Source organism: Rattus norvegicus, chromosome 1, assembly GCF_036323735.1.
Source record: "Rattus norvegicus strain BN/NHsdMcwi chromosome 1, GRCr8, whole genome shotgun sequence".
NCBI classification, from domain to species: domain Eukaryota; kingdom Metazoa; phylum Chordata; class Mammalia; order Rodentia; family Muridae; genus Rattus; species Rattus norvegicus.
Window position 1 is genome coordinate 152,580,678 of NC_086019.1, and position 12,308 is coordinate 152,592,985.

Genomic DNA, 12,308 nt, shown 5'->3' on the forward strand with positions numbered 1-12,308 from the left:
GTACTATTCCCGCCTAACCTATTTCCCAATTTCTTCCACTCTTTCAAAGATATTCTGACGATAGCTGAAAATGACAGTCTTTTCCTAGGATTCCACCCCAGACAGCTTTTTTCCTGGGATTTTCTATGGCAGTGTAGAGAAAAACTTCCAATTTTATTTCACCACTTCCTTCCCCCTAAATCTAATCACATTTCTGGCTGCCCACTCGCTGCTTCTACCTGCACACTCTTGTTTCTCTATGAACTAAAAGCACAGTTACAAGTTTGTACTCCTCCCATAATAGTAACAATAATGTTTCATTTTCGTACTAAATCAATGACGTTAAAATATGTATAACTTCAGTTTGATCTTGATATTTAGTACAACCTTTAATATAAACTGGTAACACCTAAAATCCACATTTTAGGGACAAGTGAGTAATGAATTTTATGCAACCACTGAACCAATTTCTTTAAAATAGAACTCAAAGAAAGGTAACTTACACAAAGATTAAAAAAATATATTTACTCAAAATATATTCCTCGATTTTAAAGTTGTACACACAAAGATGTAAATACACACTGACACACAGGCAGGCAGAGAGAGAGAGAGGGGGAGAGGGAGAGAGAGAGAGAGAGAGAGAGAGAGAGAGAGAGAGAGAGATCGCTAGGCAAAAAAAAAAAAATGGGGGCTGGAGAGACAGTTTACTGTTTAGAAGCACTGACTGTTCTTCCAGAGGACCCATGTTCAATTCCCAGCACCCACATGGCAGTTCACAACTATCTTTGACTCCAGGAACCAACACCCTCACATAGACATACAAACAAGCAAAAAACACCAATGCACATAAAATAGGAAATAAGTTATATACTATTATTATTATTGTTATTATTGTTGTTGTTGTTGTTGTTATTATTATTATTATTATTATTATCCCTCCTCCTCCTTCTTCTTCAACCATATGGTAATTTCATAGTAGCAATTAAAAGCCCATTAAGGAATAACTATTTCCTTCAGGACAAAAAAGTAAAATCTCTGGCCTGAATGGATACCCAGCTTTATGACTGGGCAGGACAATGACATAGATAAGAGGCCACCTCTCAGGAAGGCAGAGCATCCCTGAAGTGGGGGGGGGTGTCACATTAAGATGTGTCAAAGAGACAGAAGGCATATTTCCATTTTTTTTTTTAATGAGCTAATGTACTTTCCCTTCCAAGGATTTCCTCCCCAGAACACGGTCCCTACTTCTGTGGGGTTAGCTCATTTTATAGGGTCCTTCTTCTCATTAGTCTTCTTTTGGATGCTGGCTAGAACCTAAGGATGCGTTCTCTGATACTTTGGGCCTTTCCACTTTCTCTATGCTCTGCTTCCTTCCCTGTGACTCTAGTTGGCTGGCTGCATGGCTGACTTCCAGATCCACTTAGCTAACCTACATGGTCTTCTGCTTCTTCTCCATCCCTCCTCTCCCGGTAGCTGCTGAGATTTACAGCTTACCTAACCTGAGGTTTTTCTTTTAAATTAAAAAAAAATTGTCTTCAAACTTCCTTTGCAGTCTGTCCATAAATTCTTTCATTAATGAGTAAGAAAGCCAAAGGGAAAGAAAGCCCTGATGCCACAGGACCTTAGTGGGACTTGGCAAAATTACCAGTAACAAAAGCAGGTTTAAAAAGATAAATTATTTTATTGCTTTTAAAGCAAAAACAAACAAAAAAACCTACTTCAACTAATATTTAAAATAGACCATAGTCTATAAACACCAGCTACAGTGTACTTATTTATAATAAATAAAGTCTAATAATGTGAATAAAGAAAAAAACACAAAAATTAAAAATAAGAAAATAGCAGATCTAACCCAACCCAACAGTTAATAAACCAGATGTTAATGGACTAAATAGTCTAATAGTAGTAGAAACGCTGTTTAATAATTCAGCTACATGATATTTGAAAGAAAAAAACTTTTAACGCAAAGGCACAGGTGCTTAAAATTAAATTAAAAAACACATACCACATATCAGCCAGTGTTTGAGGGCAGCAGCGGCTATGCTAGCCTGACTAGTAATGCTGTAAAAAGATACTTCTGAACAAGCAAACTATCTGAGCTATAGGAAAACAGCTGGCACTGACAATATCAATCCTGAAAAAAGCATACCGACAAGATGTATGGAGAAAACCATTGCAGAAACTGACTTAAAGACAGAAGTAGACAATTTCCAACCTCAGCTGGAACTCTCATGCTTTTCTTAGCAAATAATAAACTCCAACCACTGAATCTGACCATAAACTGATCATTAGTTTTCAAAGACTAATTGTCCCAGGTGTCTATTTGGCAACATCTAAAGACATGTTTAGCTGTTCCAGTTGTCTAAGGAAGAAGGAAAAGTCAATAGGACGAGTGACCTCATGCATAAGACAGCCTTCCAAAGGAATCTTCTGTAAGAAAACCTGTCAATATTGCCAAGGTTGAAAAATTCAGCTATATATAAAATTATAAACCCTGACCTCATTCATAGGTTAAAAACCACTATAAATGAGCCAAAGAAAAGCCACATGAACATATGAATTGACGTAGAAAAGCACATGGCAAGAACACTATTATCTGTTCACGATAAGGTTTCTCTCAACATATTGGATGAGGTGTGGACGCTATAGAGCTGATGGCACACATTTAAGTATACTACAGCTGCAGTATCACAGTGTATGGTAAAACAATGAGTACCATTTGCTAGCACCAGGATCAGGACTGGGAGAGGGGAGGAGGAGCAAAGCTTTCCCACTGGCAGCTGACAAATCTCCTGTGGAAATTTCCAAGGAATGTGCCAGCAGCTCCCAGAACAAATGAGTTCAGAAAAGTCATGAGTCAAGATTAGGACAAAAGGTAAATGGCATTTACATGCAATATTATTAGGCATACAGAATATGAAATATAAAACATTATATCTGCTACTTCCAATCACACACAAAAAGTAACTCAAAATAGATAAAAGGCTGAAATATAAGAGCTAAAACTATAAAGATTTTAAAGAAAACAGGAGTGATCTTTGGGTTGTTCATGTTTCCCAAACCTGACACCAAAAACAAAATCAGTAAAAGTTTAATTTAAAAGACACAGGCATGATGAGGCATATCTGCACTTTCTGCACGCAGGAAACTGAGGAAAGAGAATCATAAGTTCAAGACCAGCCTGGATATTCAGTTCAAAATTCAAAGTCTGTCTGACCTGTACAGGAACACTCTGTCAAAGAGGTTAGGGAGGGAGGGAGGGAGGGGGAGAGGGAGGGAGGGAGGGAGGAAGAGAAAGAAAAGAAAAGAATTAATGACAAGACAAGACAAAACAAACTGGCTTTAATCAATGTATTTTTGTATTCTGAAAGACATAACCAAGAGAATGGTGAGATGCATGCACAGAACATGTTTGAATATTTGTAAATTCCAGACACAAGAGATGTACATTCAGAATATCTAAAAACAGTCACACTCAATAACTAAAATGTAAATAATAAGAAAATGGCATTTCTTTATAGAAGATATAAAGTAAAAGATGTCCGGTATCACTAGCCATCTGAAGAATGCAAATCAAGATCACACTGCCTTCTGCTCTGAAAAAGCCCTCTACACTGCTGGTGTGAACCAAGTAGCCACTTTAATGAACAACAGTTCCTCAAAAGGTTAAACATGGCTGCCAGGGTACGCCAACAATTCTACAGTTAGGTTCATTCCCCAGCGAAGTGCACATTCCAAGTCCACATCGCAATACACACACACTAGGGCAGCATCGTTCACAACTGGGAGCCTAGAGGGTCTAAAGCTCCAGAGCTGGGCTTTCTGGGAGCAATGAACAGAGAAACAGAGACGCACATGATGACGTCATGGCCTTCAAGCCGTCAGCTGAGCAAACAGGATCACTCGCAGTGGCCGGATACTGTGTGATCCCACTAAGGTGACGCGCAGAGGAAGATGGAGCTATGAAACTGATTGGTGACTGACTAGGACTGATCATGTGAGGAACGGGTATGACTTACTAAAGTGGCTTCACTGCAGGCGAAAATTAAATTCTTGGTTGAACAAATTTATGAATATACTTAAAATCGCTATTCTTTTAAAAGGCTGAATAAAATTTATAATAGTAACACTATAATTGTACTGAAACAGTATGAAAGCTACATCTTGCAAATGACAAAAGCTGATGAAATTTTAAAAATATCAAAATAAATGGAAAGTACCACCATGTTCATGGATAAAATAACAACAGAATAAATAAATCATGAATACACACCAGTATATTTCTATAATGGAAAACTAAGCAATAGAAAAGGATTGAATCTTGGGTGGATCAACAGCCTGCTGCTTAGTTTAAAAGGAAAAGAAAAAGCCACTGCTGTAACTGTTCAAGTCCTCAACAGGACATATGCGAGTGCAAACCAGATTACCCGTCCCTAGAGGGCAGGCAACCTTTGTGGTAATGAAATCCTTTTGTGTAAAGACAGCAGTAATGGGGGTTAAACAAGTCAACTCCTGAGGACAAGCTGCTCAGAGCTGCACACATACACATATGAGTGCAGTTAAAATAGGAACACTGAGTTCTCCAGGGAGCTAACAGCAATGCCCCTTCCCAGTTTCACTCTGTACTCTCCCAGCAGATGCAATGAGGAAGGCAGGGCAGAGGGCTGAAGCAGCCCTGTACTGCTGAGCCTACACAAGTCTCATTAGACAACGGGAGCAGACAGGTCAAGCAGTAGTGCACTGACGACGATGATATGCAGAATTAATAAGCAAACATGATAGTGATATCAAGAAACGACATCAATGTAAATATACATATAAACTAAATACAACTTAATTATATTTAGTTAAATTACATTTAATTAAAATAATATACATTTACATGTTGATTAAAATACAAATATTTTTAAATTGTTTTCAAAATGTTAAGACATACTAAGCAAATCTAAAAGGAATTCTGATTGTGATATATACAACGCAGAACTCAAGCTAAAGGGAATTAAACATTTGTTTGTTTCTTTGTTTATTGTAGACATGGACTTACAATGTTGCCCTGGCTGACCCGAAATTCACTACAAAGACCAGGCTGGCCTCAAACTCAGAACACTCCTTTTGCCTCTGTCTCTGCCCCTCTGCCCCTCTGCCCCTCTGCCCCTGCCTCCCCAGTACTGTCTGTCAGTTTTAAAGGCATGTGCCATGATGTCAAGTCCTTCAAATATTTTAATACCAGAGACTATACCTCAAAATGAAGATATATTCTAAATAACATAATTACCAGCTCAGAACCTAGAAATTTCTTTCAACCCCAGGAACAGAAAAATATACTTTTCAAGCATTCATAATTTTTTTCTATTTTTAAAAACTATTTTGTTTACTTACATTCCAGTCATTGTGCCCCCTCCCTAACACCTGACAGTACCCCCTCCCACAGTTCCTCATCACATTCCTCTTCCCCCTTGCTTCTAAGAGGGTGGTCCTCACCACCGCCAGGGCTCCCCTTTCCCTGGGGCCTCAAGTCTCTCAAGGATTACATGCATCTTCTCCACTGAGGACAGACAAGACACACCTCTGCTGTATATGTGCCAAGGACCTCAGGACTACTGAGGACCGTCCAGGCAGTCCTCTGCTGTATATGTGCCAAGGACCTCAGGACCAGCCCTTCTCTGGTCCTAGTTGGTGGCTTAGTCTCTGGGAGCTCACTAGAGTCCAGGTTAGTGGAGACTGCTGGTCTTCCTATAGCATCACCCTCCCTTCTACACAAGTCCTTTTCCCTTCCTCTGCTTCCATGATTATTTCCTCCCCCCTTCTAAGTGGGATTGATGCATCCTCACTTGGGCCGTTCTGCTTGTTACATTTCTTATGGTCTGTATGTTGTATCCTAGGTATTCTGTACTTTTTGGCTAATATCCACTTATCAATGAGTACATACCATGCATGTCCTTTTGAGTCTGAACTACCTCACTCAGAATGCTATTTTCTAGTTCCATCCATTTGCCTGCAAAATTTATTATGTCCTCAATTTTTAAATCTGACTAGTATCGTATTATGTAAATGAACGACATTTTCTGTATCCTTTCTTCGGTTGAGGGTCATCAAGGTGGTTTCTGGCTTCTGGCTATTACAAATGAGGCTGCTATGAACACAGTTGAGCACGTGTCCTTGTGGTATGGTGGGGTATCTTTTGGGTATATGCCCAAGAGTGCAATAGCTGAGTCTTCAGGTAGAACTATTTCCAATTTTCCGAGGAACCACCAGATTGATTTCCAGAGTGGTTATTTCAGTTTGCAATCCCAGCAGCAATGGAAGAGTGTTCCTCTTTTTCTACATTCTTGCCACATGTGCTATCACTTGAGTTTTTGATCTTAGCCATTCTGACTGGTGTAAGGTGGTATCTTGGGGTAGTTTTGATTTGCATTTCCCCAATGACTAAGGATTTTGAACATTTCTTTTAGTGTTTCTGGGCCATTTGAGAGTCTTCTGTTGTGAATGTTTAGCTCTGTATTCCATTTTTTAATTGGGTTCTTTGGTTTTTTTGGGAAGTTAGCTTCTTGAGTTCTTTATATATTTTGGATGTTAGCCCCCTATTCGATATAGGGTTAGTGAATTTGTCCTATTGACTGTGTCTTTTGCCTCACAAAAAGCTTTCCAGTTTCATGACGTCCCATTTATCAATTGTTGCTTTTAGAGTCTGAGCCATTAGTATTCTGTTTGGGAAATTTCCCCCTGTGCCAATGAGTTCAAGGCTCTTTCCCACTTTCTCTTCTATTCAATTCAGCCTATCAGGTTTTATGCTGAGGTCCATCATCCACTTGGACTTGAGCTTTGTACAAGAAGATAAGAATGAATCGATTTGCATTCTTCTACATGTCAACCGCCAGTTAGACAAGCATCATCTACTGAAGATGCTGTCTTTTTTCCACTGTTTGTTTTTTGCTTCCTTGTCAAAGATCAAGTGACCATAGATGTGTGGGTCTATTTCTGGGTCTTCAATTCTATTCCATTAATCAGTCTGTCTATCTCTGTACCAATACCACACAGTTTTTATCACTATTGCTCTGTAGTACAGCTTTAGGTCAGGAATGGTGATTCCTCAGAAAGTTCTTTTATTTTTGAGAATTGTTTTATCTATCCTGGGTTTTTTATTTTTTCATATGAAATTGAAAATTGGTCTTTCCATGTCTGTGAAGAATTGTGTTGAAATTTTGATGGACATTGCATTGAATCTATAGACTACTTTTGGTAAAATCATTTTCACTATGTTAATCCTACCAATCCATGAGCATGGAAGATCTTTCCATCTTCTGAGGTCTTCTTCAATTTCTTTTCTCAAGGATTTGAAGTTCTTGTCATACATGCAGATCTTCACTTGCTTAATAAGAGTTACACCAAGATATTTTATACTATTTGTGGCTATTGTGAAGGGTGTTGTTGCCCTAATTTCTTTCTCAGTCCATTTATCATTTGTATAAAGAAAGGCTACTGATTTATTTTTATATCCAGCTACTTTGCTAGATATAAATTAAGCTATACAGAAAACCTTATTAGGTTATAAACAAAAGAAACACTGCAAACAACACTCTCAGATAAGGATGCAATAAAATAGTTTTAACAGTAATCAGCTCTTTTATTATTTTAGACTCACTACAAAATAATCCCTTACCAAAGAAGTAACACAACCTATAATGAAGGAATTCCAGAAAAGAACATTAAGGAGTCTATTATAATCATAATCTACAGAATATTTATAGCAGTGGTGAAGATATCTGAAGCCTTAAATATTAAAAGCTATACAACTTTAACTTTAAACACAACTTCAATCATTTAACAATTACACACAAAAGCAAAGAAGAATTGTTAGTTTTCCTATATATGGGAGCATTTGTGATTACACGGAGAATTATCTTGATAAAGTTTCAGATAAAGGATACTAATGTCTACAGCATGCTTCCACATGATAAGCACACACAGCTACATATGTCCACATGTGCACTTACATGCAAAATAAAGTGAAACTGTGAACTGCAAACTGCTTCCTATTCATGTTACCTGCCCTGCTGACGTGGACACATAACTATAAACTAACCCTGCCGAAGTGCTAACAGTCAATCATGGCATGCTGAGTAAGGATGCTTATGGAGAAAGGGCGTTTTTCTTCAGTCCTATAGCCGCTGGTGAGTTGTCCACGCTCCAGGAAGTAATCTCCCACCCAAAAGCAAAAGCAAAAACGAACAAAGAGACTTAAAATTTCATGTATTTTTTTGAAAACCAATATTCATATGTTAAAACTGATTTGAAATGCCATCAGCAGAATAACTCTTTCATTACTTAGACAGACAAACAAACAAATAAAAAAACAAGCAATGCTTACCACATAGACAACTGTGATGTCCTAATTATTTTTGCCATAAATTAACTGAATTATCTGAAAGTATGACAGACTGTGACTGCTTCCATTTTTCAGGTGAAGAGCAAGCCAAGCAGGTGACATAGTTAATGGCAGAACCAGATTATTAAGTTGCAGGCTAGCTCTGGAGTCTTCCTGAGCTCTGTACTATGCTGTCCTTGGAGGCAGAATAGAACAGGTTTTCTGACATTACAACATGTACCAGTCTTAGAGTTTAGCCATCCATGCAGTGACAAATACACTCTTACGAAAAAGCCTTAACATCAACTACCCTCAGACTGAACTACTTCTGTAAGGTTCTACGGAATAAATGAGTTCACGTGGAAAATTTTATGTGACGAACAATAAAAAACACACGTCCACACAATTCTCTATAGAATACAATTGGTATAACAGGTTAGTCAAGGAGCCTGAAGCAGAGAACAGACCTAGGCAAAACAAAATGTATTACTAACTCCCTTACATATGACCAGGATGCTGTACAGCTAAGGAGACAGGCTTCCACTGGAATTTGCATATTCCACTGCTTTAATTAGGCTGTTAACACAGAACCTTCTATTACGTTAGTAAAAAGAACCTGGCATTTAGAGTCACTATTTTATTTTTACGTTTCTTTACTTTTGTATTGCATATTTATAATATAGTTATATTTATTTTATAGACAATAAGCATAGTGTTCATACAAAATTAATTTTCAATCAAATAGCTGCCAAATGGAAAAAATATATAGGGACAGATTTTCCATCCCTGGCAATAATTAATTAACAGAAAAGAATAAAATTCTCCTAGGTAGCTTATTCTATTAAACATGTATATGTGTAAAATTTACCTGCTTTTCCTTTCAATTAGAATGGCCACATAGGAGGCTGGCAGAGCAGCACCAAAGCCAGGAGTCCATGAGTAGAATTTTCCAAGAATCTTCCTGAAATTCAAATTTGTAATTTTTGTATTTAATTCCTAGTTGACCATTTTAGCGCTTACAAACAGAATTTTCTCTTCTCTATTCACCCTCTATTCAATTATCCCGCAGTACCCCAAAGACACCAGGTTCTAGACCAGACTCCCTATCTCTCTGCAGGGACTAAGCAGGACTCAACAGTACGTTTTCAGAAAAAGCAACAATGGCTACAAGCATGGCTGTGTTCTTCTTGACAGTTCTTCTGGGATGCTGTTTGGCTTGGATTTGTTTTGGCTTTTTTGAGAGTTTCACTGTGTGTTCCAGTCCATCCTTTAGCCAGCCTCTGGCCAACGAGTCCTCTACCTCCTCTCCTGAATGCAGTGTGTGCCACACACCTGACTCACAGTAGGTACTTTAAAAAGGATTCCATCTATGCTCTACCACCCTCAGGTTTCCTTATAATACTTGCTAATATTTGATTCTTTTTTTAGCTTTATGTGGAAACCATTTCTTATCTACTACCATTTGTTACTTGAAAGTAGAAACTGCTTATGTTTCCAAATAAATTTAGAGACATGAAATGTATGTTTCTGAGAAGGGGGATCTTATTTTGTAGTTCTGGCTATCCTAGAAGTCACATAGTTCAGGCTGGCCTCAAATCACTAGAGTGCTGCTATTAAAGCCATGGGCCACCACACCCTGCCTCAGATATGGTTTCCTTCAAAACAGTTATGCTCCTAAAAAAGGAAGAACCAGCCTCTAAATATTCTAAGAAATGATCTGAACAAAATTAGCCAGTTGCTAAATAACAGATAGTAGGAGGGGGGAAAATATGTATATGTATGTATGTATGAATGTATGTATATGTGTATATATGTACACACACACAATATATATAAAAGATACACACACACACACACACACACACACACACACACACACATATATATATATGGGGGATATGGTGACAAGACAGGATCAAAAATCTGAAAAAAAGATCTTTTAAGGACACGACAGGATTAAGAATCTAAAAACTTATCTGTTTAATTGAAGTTTGGGTTTATTAAACTGCCATAAACACTCAACTTAACCACTTATGAGATAGTAAGAACTTTTGCCTAAATAGCCTGTAGGCACATTTTCCATACAGGTTCTACAGAGTTCTTGACTATAAGCTCTAGGGGGAAGGGGGCTTAGGAAGACGGCTCCAGAGAGGACACCAACAGTCTCTCTCTATTAAATGTACTACACTTCCCCTGTTTGACCACAGTTCGCAGAGAGGATGCTGCAGTAGCAGCCTCCAGGGCAGCCATTCCTGAAGTCCTAACAAGTCTTGGCACTGCTGAGCTCACAGGCTCAAGCTCCTTTCACAGATGTCCAAATCAATGTAAAGGAAACATCTTCTTCGCAACATGAGACCTTACTGGTTCCTGCCTCCACTACGTGAAGTTTATAAATACTAGTGCTCCAAGGAAAAAAATCTAGGAGACAGCTTGGAAATGACAAGCTTAATTCTAACTAAAATATACAAACAACCATAGACAACACAAAGGTGAGGAAAAGGTGAAATGGCTCTAACTTGACAGATATAAGCGTGTGCTTCCAACAGCAGGGACAGAGACTGAGCGTCCAGGAGTCAGTGCACACAGTAGGCAGCATAGGCAAAGAGTGCATGCCTGAGTCACTGTCCAGCAGAGCCTTATTTAGGATGTACAGTCATGCTCTGTTCTGGCCCCAACCTTATATGACTTTGCCTTGAATATTGGGCCATTACTGAATTCTGCTTCTGATCAGAAATCCTGACCAATAATTTCAAAACTACAGTAGGCTTCAGAAAATGAACGACACATTGAAGAGATTTTGTTGCATAATCATGCCAATAATTTGAAATTTACATCATAAGCCAAGACTTAAGGCTCCGACTTTATAAATTTTCTTGTATTTTTATAAATTTTCTTGTACGTAAATGTCATTTTATAGATTAAAGTAGAAAGAAAGAGTGTAACCTAAACAACAATTATGCCAATAAATCTCTCTTTCTGTAGGGTTTAAGTGATAATGGATCCCATAGGTTCATAGATTTTAATGTTTCTTTCCTGGTTGTTGGAGGAGGATGTGTGCCACTGGAGTAGGTTTAAAAAGCCTACACTGAGCCTACTCTCTCCTGTTCCCCACTCTCCCTTCTGTTCCCCTCCTTGTCTCTCCCTCCCTCTGCTTTCTCCCTCTCTACCCCACACCTTGTGGGTCAGGATAAGGATGTATGCTCTGGGCTACAGTTCCAGCACCATGCTTGCCTGCCACAGTGTTCCAGGACCCATTGATGGTGGACTCACACTCTGAGACTGCATTCAAGCCCATGGGCTCTCTTTAAATGACCTTCTTTGTAAGTTGCACCAATCATGGTGTTTCTTCACATCAACACACCAGTAATTAAGACGGTTTCCATTTCAACAAAGCAAATTCATTAACATGGATTGGTGATTATGAGTACCAACCTTAAAACACAGAAGAAAGTAATGTACAAGGCCCCATTAGCAGTCAGGAAGGAGGCAGACTGGAGGATCTCAGGAAGCAGCTTGTACAAGTAATATTCCAGCTTCCGCTTCCGGAGAACAGCTGCGATCTGGAAAAAGGGAGGCTTTGTCATTTAAGCCAACCAACTGTTTCCACTCACATTCATTCTTATATGGAAGCTACTGAATAAAGCATATGTTAAAGACTAAGTAAAGACCTATGCCATTTTCCTAGCTCCTCTGTACAAAGTTTTAGAACAGAAGATGCTCGCATTCACTTAAGTTAAAAAACAGTGACAGCATGGGTCACATGATAGTTAGCTCCAAAGCAGGCACATGTCAAGACCACCACCACCATCCCCATCACCACCACCACCACCACCACCACCACCATCTCATGGTCACATGACAAGTGAGCTTCAAGGTAGGTATATGTAATAAAATAAAATTAATAATAAAAGTAATCACAAAAATAATTACAACATGGATCACAAGATAAGTCATCCCCAAGGTA

The 12,308-nt window shown here is 38.6% G+C and overlaps 1 protein-coding gene across 3 annotated transcripts in view; it reads right to left on the bottom strand.

Annotated features, from left to right (window-relative positions):
* The window catches only part of Tmem135 (transmembrane protein 135), a 273,477-nt gene that overhangs the window by 161,749 nt on the left and 99,420 nt on the right, over positions 1 to 12,308 (bottom strand). For 2 of the 3 annotated variants that reach the window (NM_001013896.1, XM_039105814.2), the window contains exons 2-3: positions 11,777 to 11,904; positions 9,213 to 9,305 (exon numbers count right to left, since the gene is read on the bottom strand). In NM_001013896.1, coding sequence (NP_001013918.1) covers positions 9,213 to 9,305; positions 11,777 to 11,904 — 221 coding nt within the window. Of the gene's footprint in view, positions 1 to 9,212; positions 9,306 to 11,776; positions 11,905 to 12,308 lie in introns of those variants that run through there. The other variant, XM_039105818.2, reaches the window with a different exon arrangement.